General features: G+C 47.4%; 1 protein-coding gene across 2 annotated transcripts in view; it reads left to right on the forward strand.

Annotated features, from left to right (window-relative positions):
* The first annotated feature begins 8,616 nt into the window (after window positions 1-8,616).
* LOC124039300 (protein shisa-9-like) overlaps window positions 8,617-9,633 on the forward strand; it is a 45,355-nt gene continuing 44,338 nt past the window's right edge. The window contains exons 1-2 of one of the 2 annotated variants that reach the window (XM_046355240.1): window positions 8,617-8,865; window positions 9,181-9,633. The exon at window positions 9,181-9,633 is cut by the window's right edge and continues 243 nt beyond it. In XM_046355240.1, coding sequence (XP_046211196.1) covers window positions 9,248-9,633 — 386 coding nt within the window. In that variant the 5' untranslated portion in view covers window positions 8,617-8,865; window positions 9,181-9,247. The remainder of the gene's footprint in view (window positions 8,866-9,180) is intronic. The other variant, XM_046355241.1, reaches the window with a different exon arrangement.

The raw sequence follows: 9,633 nt of genomic DNA on the forward strand, positions 1-9,633 counted from the left end.
TTTGTTGTGTTGCAGCCTTAATTTAAAATGGATTAAATTGAGATTTTGTTTCACTGGCCTACACACAAGACCCCACATAATGTCAAAGTGGAATTATGTTTTTCTACATTTTTACAAATGAATTAAAAATGGAAATGTCTTGAGTCAATAAGTATTCCACCCATTTGTATTGGCAAGCCAAAATAAGTTCAGGAGAAGAAATGTGCTTAACAAGTCACAAAATACATGGCATGGACACACTCTGTGCTATAATAGTGTTTAACATTATTTTATGAATATCTCATCTGTCATGTTTTGTCTTATATTGTCTTGTCATTTTGCTTTTCCTTCTGTTCGTTTTCCCCCTGCTGGTCCTTTTAGGTTCGTTCCCTTTTTTCTCTCTCCCTCCCTCTCTCTCTTCTCTCTATCGTTCCGTTCCTGCTCCCAGCTGTTCCTATTCCCCTAATCAATCACTTAGTCTTTCCACTCCTGTTCCCTATCTTTTCCCCTGATTAGAGTCCCTATTTCTCCCCTTGTTTTCCGTTTCTGTCCTGTCGGATCCTTGTATATTGTTCACCGTGCTGTGTCTTTGTATCGCCCTGTCGTGTCGTTTTTCCCTCAGATGCTGCGTGGTGAGCAGGTGTCTGAGTCTGCTACGGTCAAGTGCCTTCCCGAGGCAACCTACAGTTTATGATCGAGTCTCCAGTCTGTTCTCGTCATTACGAGTGGAATTGTTTTTTATGCTTTATTTACCGCTCCGTTTTGTCTAGGAGTATTGCATATTTCCTTTACTGGATTAAAGACTCTGTTTTCGCCAAGTCGCTTTTGGGTCCTCATTCACCTGCATAACAGAAGGATCCGACCAAAGAATGGACCCAGCGACTACAGACGCTCGTAACACTGCCGTCGAGATCCAAGGAGCCATGCTCGGCAGACACGAGCAGGAATTGTCTGCTGCTCGTCATGCCGTGGAGAACCTGGCCGCTCAGGTTTCCGACCTCTCTGGACAGTTCCAGAGTCTTCGTCTCGTGCCACCTGTTACTTCCTGGTCTGCCGAGCCTCCGGAACCTAGGGTTAATAACCCACCTTGTTACTCCGGGCAGCCCACGGAGTGCCGCTCCTTTCTCACCCAGTGTGATATTGTGTTCTCTCTCCAACCCAACACATACTCTAGAGAGAGAGCTCGGGTTGCTTACGTCATATCACTCCTTACTGGCCGGGCTCGAGAGTGGGGCACAGCTATCTGGGAGGCAAGGGCTGATTGTTCTAACAATTACCAGAACTTTAAAGAGGAGATGATTCGGGTTTTTGACCGTTCAGTTTTTGGTAGGGAGGCTTCTAGGGCCCTGGCTTCCCTATGCCAAGGTGATCGATCCATAACGGATTACTCTATAGAGTTTCGCACTCTTGCTGCCTCTAGTGACTGGAACGAGCCGGCGCTGCTCGCTCGTTTTCTGGAGGGACTCCACGCAGTGGTTAAAGATGAGATTCTCTCCCGGGAGGTTCCTTCCAGTGTGGACTCTTTGATTGCTCTCGCCATCCGCATAGAACGACGGGTAGATCTTCGTCACCAAGCTCGTGGAAGAGAGCTCGCGTCAACGGTGTTTCCCTGCTCCGCATCGCAACCATCTCCCTCCTCTGGCTCAGAGACTGAGCCCATGCAGCTGGGAGGTATTCGCATCTCGACTAAGGAGAGGGAACGGAGGATCACCAACCGCCTGTGCCTCTATTGCGGACTTGCTGGACATTTTGTCAATTCATGTCCAGTAAAAGCCAGAGCTCATCAGTAAGCGGTGGGCTACTGGTGAGCGCTACTACTCAGGTCTCTCCATCTAGATCCTGTACTACTATGTCGGTCCATCTACGCTGGACCGGTTCGGGTGCTACATGCAGTGCCTTGATAGACTCTGGGGCTGAGGGTTGTTTCATGGACGAAGCATGGGCTCGGAAACATGACATTCCTTTCAGACAGTTAGACAAGCCTACGCCCATGTTCGCCTTAGATGGTAGGCATCTTCCCAGTATCAGATTTGAGACACTACCTTTAACCCTCACAGTATCTGGTAACCACAGTGAGACTATTTCTTTTTTGATTTTTCGTTCACCTTTTACACCTGTTGTTTTGGGTCATCCCTGGCTAGTATGTCATAATCCTTCTATTAATTGGTCTAGTAATTCTATCCTATCCTGGAACGTTTCTTGTCATGTGAAGTGTTTAATGTCTGCCATCCCTCCCGTTTCTTCTGTCCCCACTTCTCAGGAGGAACCTGGCGATTTGACAGGAGTGCCGGAGGAATATCATGATCTGCGCACGGTCTTCAGTCGGTCCTGAGCCAACTCCCTTCCTCCTCACCGGTCGTATGATTGTAGTATTGATCTCCTTCCGGGGACCACTCCTCCTCGGGGTAGACTATACTCTCTGTCGGCTCCCGAACGTAAGGCTCTCGAGGATTATTTGTCTGTGTCTCTTGACGCCGGTACCATAGTGCCTTCTTCCTCTCCGGCCGGGGCGGGGTTTTTTGTTAAGAAAAAGGACGGTACTCTGCGCCCCTGCGTGGATTATCGAGGGCTGAATGACATAACGGTTAAGAATCATTATCCGCTTCCCCTTATGTCATCAGCCTTGAGATTCTGCAGGGAGCCAGGTGCTTTACTAAGTTGGACCTTCGTAATGCTTACCATCTCGTGCGCATCAGAGAGGGGGACGAGTGGAAAACGGCGTTTAACACTCCGTTAGGGCATTTTGAGTACCGGGTTCTGCCGTTTGGTCTCGCCAATGCGCCAGCTGTTTTTCAGGCATTAGTTAATGATGTTCTGAGAGACATGCTGAACATCTTTGTTTTTGTCTACCTTGACGATATCCTGATTTTTCACCGTCACTCGAGATTCATGTTCAGCACGTTCGACGTGTTCTCCAGCGCCTTTTAGAGAATTGTCTCTACGTGAAGGCTGAGAAGTGCTCTTTTCATGTCTCCTCCGTTACTTTTCTCGGTTCCGTTATTTCCGCTGAAGGCATTCAGATGGATTCCGCTAAGGTCCAAGCTGTCAGTGAGTGGCCCGTTCCAAGGTCACGTGTCGAGTTGCAGCGCTTTCTAGGTTTCGCTAATTTCTATCGGCGTTTCATTCGTAATTTCGGTCAAGTTGCTGCCCCTCTCACAGCTCTTACTTCTGTCAAGACGTGTTTTAAGTGGTCCGGTTCCGCCCAGGGAGCTTTTGATCTTCTAAAAGAACGTTTTACGTCCGCTCCTATCCTCGTTACTCCTGACGTCACTAGACAATTCATTGTCGAGGTTGACGCTTCAGAGGTAGGCGTGGGAGCCATTCTATCCCAGCGCTTCCAGTCTGACGATAAGGTTCATCCTTGCGCTTATTTTTCTCATCGCCTGTCGCCATCTGAACGCAACTATGATGTGGGTAACCGCGAACTGCTCGCCATCCGCTTAGCCCTAGGCGAATGGCGACAGTGGTTGGAGGGGGCGACCGTTCCTTTTGTCGTTTGGACAGACCATAAGAACCTTGAGTACATCCGTTCTGCCAAACGACTTAATGCTCGTCAAGCTCGTTGGGCGTTGTTTTTCGCTCGTTTCGAATTTGTGATTTCTTACCGTCCGGGTAGCAAGAACACCAAGCCTGATGCCTTATCCCGTCTTTTTAGTTCTTCTGTGGCTTCTACTGATCCCGAGGGGATTCTTCCTTATGGGCGTGTTGTCGGGTTGACAGTCTGGGGAATTGAAAGACAGGTTAAGCAAGCACTCACGCACACTGCGTCGCCGCGCGCTTGTCCTAGTAACCTTCTTTTCGTTCCTGTTTTTACTCGTCTGGCTGTTCTTCAGTGGGCTCACTCTGCCAAGTTAGCTGGTCACCCCGGCGTTCGAGGCACTCTTGCTTCTATTCGCCAGCGCTTTTGGTGGCCGACTCAGGAGCGTGACACGCGCCGTTTCGTGGCTGCTTGTTCGGACTGCGCGCAGACTAAGTCAGGTAACTCTCCTCCTGCCGGTCGTCTCAGACCGCTTCCCATTCCTTCTCGACCATGGTCTCACATCGCCCTAGACTTCATTACCGGTCTGCCTTTGTCTGCGGGGAAGACTGTGATTCTTACGGTTGTCGATAGGTTCTCTAAGGCGGCACATTTCATTCCCCTCGCTAAACTTCCTTCCGCTAAGGAGACGGCACAAATCATCATCGAGAATGTGTTCAGAATTCATGGCCTCCCGTTAGACGCCGTTTCAGACAGAGGCCTGCAATTCACGTCACAGTTTTGGAGGGAGTTCTGTCGTTTGATTGGTGCGTCCGTCAGTCTCTCTTCCGGGTTTCATCCCCAGTCTAACGGTCAAGCAGAGAGGGCCAATCAGACGATTGGTCGCATACTATGCAGCCTTTCTTTCAGAAACCCTGCGTCTTGGGCAGAACAGCTCCCCTGGGCAGAATACGCTCACAACTCGCTTCCTTCGTCTGCTACCGGGTTATCTCTGTTTCAGAGTAGTCTGGGTTACCAGCCTCCTCTGTTCTCATCCCAGCTTGCCGAGTCCAGCGTTCCCTCCGCTCAAGCGTTTGTCCAACGTTGTGAGCGCACCTGGAGGAGGGTGAGGTCTGCACTTTGCCGTTACAGGGCACAGACTGTGAGCCGCCAATAAACGTAGGATTAAGAGTCCAAGGTATTGTTGCGGCCAGAGAGTGTGGCTTTCCACTCGCAACCTTCCTCTTATGACAGCTTCTTGTAAGTTGACTCCGCGGTTCATTGGTCCGTTCCGTGTCTCCCAGGTCGTCAATCCTGTCGCTGTGCGATTGCTTCTTCCGCGACATCTTCGTCGCGTCCATCCTGTCTTCCATGTCTCCTGTGTCAAGCCCTTTCTTCGCACCCCCGTTCGTCTTCCCCCCTCCCGTCCTTGTCGAGAGCGCACCTATTTACAAGGTACGTAGGATCATGGACATGCGTTCTCGGGGACGGGGTCACCAATACTTAGTGGATTGGGAGGGTTACGGTCCTGAGGAGAGGAGTTGGGTTCCGTCTCGGGACGTGCTGGACCGTTCACTGATTGATGATTTCCTCCGTTGCCGCCATGATTCCTCCTCGAGTGCGCCAGGAGGCGCTCGGTGAGTGGGGGGTACTGTCATGTTTTGTCTTATATTGTCTTGTCATTTTGCTTTTCCTTCTGTTCGTTTTCCCCTGCTGGTCCTTTTAGGTTCGTTCCTTTTTTCTCTCTCCCTCCCTCTCTCTCTTCTCTCTATCGTTCCGTTCCTGCTCCCAGCTGTTCCTATTCCCCTAATCAATCACTTAGTCTTTCCACTCCTGTTCCCTATCTTTTCCCCTGATTAGAGTCCCTATTGCTCCCCTTGTTTTCCGTTTCTGTCCTGTCGGATCCTTGTATATTGTTCACCGTGCTGTGTCTTTGTATCGCCCTGTCGTGTCGTGTTTCCCTCAGATGCTGCGTGGTGAGCAGGTGTCTGAGTCTGCTACGGTCAAGTGCCTTCCCGAGGCAACCTACAGTTTATGATCGAGTCTCCAGTCTGTTCTCGTCATTACGAGTGGAATTGTTTTTTATGCTTTATTTACCGCTCCGTTTTGTCTAGGAGTATTGCATATTTCCTTTACTGGATTAAAGACTCTGTTTTCGCCAAGTCGCTTTTGGGTCCTCATTCACCTGCATAACATCATCTCTGTACCCCACATAAAATGATCTGTAACGTCCCTCAGTCGAGCAGTGCATCTCCAACCCAGATTCAACCACAAAGACAGGGAGGTTTTCCAATGCCTAGCAAAGAAGGGCACCTATTAGTAGATGGGTAAAACAAATAAAAATCAGACAGTTAATATCCCTTTGAGCGTGATGAAGTTATCAATTACACTTTGGACAGTGTATCAATACACCCAGTCACTACAAAGATACAGGCATCCTTCCTAACTCAGTTTCCGAAGACGAAAGTAAACACCAAGGGATTTAGTTACATAGTTTAATGGCTTTGATGGGTGAAGGCTGGGGATGGATCAACAACATTGTAGTTACTCCACAATACTAACCCAATTGTCAGAGTGAAAAGACAGAAGTCTGTACAAAATAAAAATATTCCAAAACATGCATCCTGTTTGCAAAAAAGGCATTAAAGTAAAACACCAAAAAAATGTGGCGAAGAAATGTACTTTATGGCCTGAATACAAAGTATTATATTTGGGGCAAATCCAACACAAAATGTAAATGAGTACCACTCTTTATATTTGTCACACCTTGACCGTAGAGAGCTTTTTATGTCTCTAATTTTGGGTTGGTCAGGGTGTGATTTGGGTGGGTGTTCTTTTTCTATGTGTTTGTATTTCTTTGTTTTGGCCGGGTATGGTTCTCAATCAGGGACAGCTGTCTATCTTTGTCTCTGATTGAGAACCATACTTAGGTAGCTTTTCCCCACAGGGTTTTTGTGGTTAGTTGTTTTCTGTTTTGTGTCTTTCTGCACCTGACAGGACTGTTTCGGTTTTCGTTCATTCTCTTTGTTATTTTTGTTATTTCAGTGTTGATGAACACGTACCACTCTGCACCTTGGTCCTCTCCTTCCAACAGCCGTTACAATATTTTCAAGCATGGTGGTGGCTGCATCATGTTATGGGTATTTTTGCCATCGGCAAGGACTAGGGAGTTTTTTTGATAAAAATAAATTAAATACAGCTAACCACAGTCAAAATCCTAGAGGAAAACCTGGTTCAGTCTGCTTTCCAACAGACAATGGGAGACAAATTCACCTTTCAGCAGGACAAAAACCTGAAACACAAGGTCAAATATACACTGGAGTTGCTTACCAAGATGACGTTGAATACTCCTTGGTGGCCTAGTTGCAGACTTAAATCATCTTGAACATCTATGGCAGAACATGAAAATGCCTGTTCAGCAATGATCAACAACCAACTTGACAAAGCTTGAAGAATTTAAAAAAGAACAACGTGCAAAGAAAGCTCTTAGAGACTTAGAGACCCAGAAAGACTCACAGATGTAATCACTGTCAGAGGGGATTCTAACATGTATTGACTTAAGGGTGTGAGTTCTTATGTAAATGAGATGTTTCTGTATTTATTTTCAATAAATTTGCCACAATTTAAAAAATATATGTTTTCACTTTATTATGGGGTATTGTGTGTAGATGGGTGAGAGAGAAAAATATATTTAATCAGTTTAGTATTCAGGCTGTAACACAACAAAATGTGGAGTTAGTCAAGGGGAATGAATACTTTCTGAAGGCCCTGTATCTGTCTTTCCTACAGCTTCATTCCTCTGTTCTCCTTTGCTCATAATCCCTTGCTTCCATAACCCTGTCATTCCGCTGCCTCTCTCTCTTGCTTTCCCCATTGGCCCAGTATCTCTCTCTCTCTTTTTCACTTTCAAGTCTCCAGTCCTATCTTCTCCTGCTTTTCCTCCCCCACTCTCATGTTGTACTTACTATACAACCCCTGTTGTCCCCTATTCCCTCCTCTCTCTCTCTCTCTCTCTCTCTCTCTCTCTCTCTCTCTCTCTCTCTCTCTCTCTCTCTCTCTCTCTCTCTCTCTCCCCCTCTCTCTCTCTCTCTCTCTATCTCTCTCACTGACCAAGAAAGACCATACAAAGGGAAAGTAAAGGAGAGTAAAGAAGAGTAGAGCAACGGTTGAGGGAGAGCAAAAACCCTTGTCAATCTGTACCTGTTTATAATTTCAAACCATTTAGGTTTTCTATAATCCACACGGGGAGAAATTGTTCTAATCTGAGCTGGCGTCAGTGTGTGTGCAGATATGCAGAGAGGAACACCAGTGCATCAGCTGCCGTCCAGGCTCTTGTCGTTGGATTCCAGCTGCTGTGGTTTTGGCTGACAGGCAGAGGGTATCGTTGTGGTCTCGCTCCAGGATGGAATTGGAAACAAACCAAACACATGGAGGATTCCAGAGTTGGAACTCTGGACTTAGACACCGCATACGAACATGCACACACACATTCATGTGAGAGGGTGGAAAGAAATCGAATGAGTGTTGGACAGATGAGAAGCAGACTGAGAGATAACAAAAGCTCCCGCAACTAAACAACAGGACGGATGAAAACAGGTGTTTGTTGTCCACTGTCTGACTTATAGCTACATACCTTTAGACAGAGCAGAACAAACACACACACACTTACATGCAGTACTTACTTAAAAACAGGGTAATTTGTGACAGAAAGTATAGAACATCTCAGTTGTGCTCTCTTTTTATGTCTTCTACTACCCTCCTTCCTTCTCAGGGGATGATGTGAGCAGCAGCTGTATAGGATTGCCTACCCTCCCTCACTCTCTCTCCCTTTCTCCTTTTCTCGCTCTCTCTCTCTCTCTCTCTCTCTCTCTCTCTCTCTCTCTCTCTCTCTCTCTCTCTCTCTCTCTCCCTCTACTCTCACAATGTCTTGCTCTTCCTCTATCTCTCTCTCCCTCTCTCTTCCTCTCTCTCGTTCATTGTGTTGAGCAGAGGGGATTGAATTTGGCTCCTGAACTGTTACGTTTTCACGGAGCTCAGAGCGAGTCGCATTCAACAGCACACACACACTCTCACACACACCCACCCACTTGCACACACACACACGTGCACACAGGCAGGATTGTCAATCCCCTCTTTGGGATTGCAAGCACAAGTGGACTGGTCTGGTCTGGACCTCCAAGCCACCCTCAAACACTGAGCTAGGAGGAGGAACAGGGAAACACTGCTTTAACGAGAGGAGAGGTCGCCTGTGGTGGACAAAGCTGCTTCAAAACTACTTGGAGAATGGAAAAAACAGGAAAAGGAAAAATACAAACTCCTTTACCCTATAGAGAAAAATGCTGAGTAAAGTTTGTGGTTAATTGTTCATGGAATATACCCTGGTATATTGAAACTGCTGCTTTCTCTAAAGGCAATTTCAAAAGACAAAGGTAAGACAAACCTATTACGATGGTTCAGAGGATTTTAGTCCAGAGCATCAGATATTTGAGCTATTTTGCACTGTTCTGAGTAACCGGCATGCTCGTACCAAAACAAAAATGTAAAATCAACAAACACTTTCTGTCTGTTCCCATTATTCATATATCGCATATGTGAGTGATTGAAATGTGTGAACCTTTCAATTATGGAACGTCAGTTAGTATTCATCTGTTTGGGAGACAGGAACCACATACTTTAGATTTTTGGACTTTAGATTTTTCTTTGTTGTTTCTCCCCAAACGTGTTGGTCTGTCTCTGACTACAAGCCCTGCTCTGATCTCTGGTCTGACCCACCATAGAGAACTGTTCTAAAGCCTCAGCTTGGCACTGAGGATGGGGTGTACCATGGCAGCGTGCCCCCTGTCCTGCCTCCTCCTCATCCTATCCTTCATCCTGACGGGGCCCAGCCTGGCCCAGGACCTCACCAGCTCCACCACCGCTGGCCCGGACACTGTCCAAACCCAGACAGACAATCAGACAGCTCCGATGACCCCCACCACGACGGAGCCCGTCACCACGCTAGTAACCACAGAGTTCAGCGGCATGTCGACGCCCAGCGGCGACATCGCGGATGATGAGGATGCCATCCCTACCAAAGGCACCCGTTGCCAAGGTTACTACGATGTGATGGGCCAGTGGGACCCACCTTTCAACTGCAATATGGGTGTTTTCCTGTACTGCTGTGGTACCTGCTTCTACCGCTTCTGCTGCCAGTTCAG

Source organism: Oncorhynchus gorbuscha, linkage group LG07, assembly GCF_021184085.1.
Source record: "Oncorhynchus gorbuscha isolate QuinsamMale2020 ecotype Even-year linkage group LG07, OgorEven_v1.0, whole genome shotgun sequence".
Classification (NCBI taxonomy): Eukaryota; Metazoa; Chordata; class Actinopteri; order Salmoniformes; family Salmonidae; genus Oncorhynchus; species Oncorhynchus gorbuscha.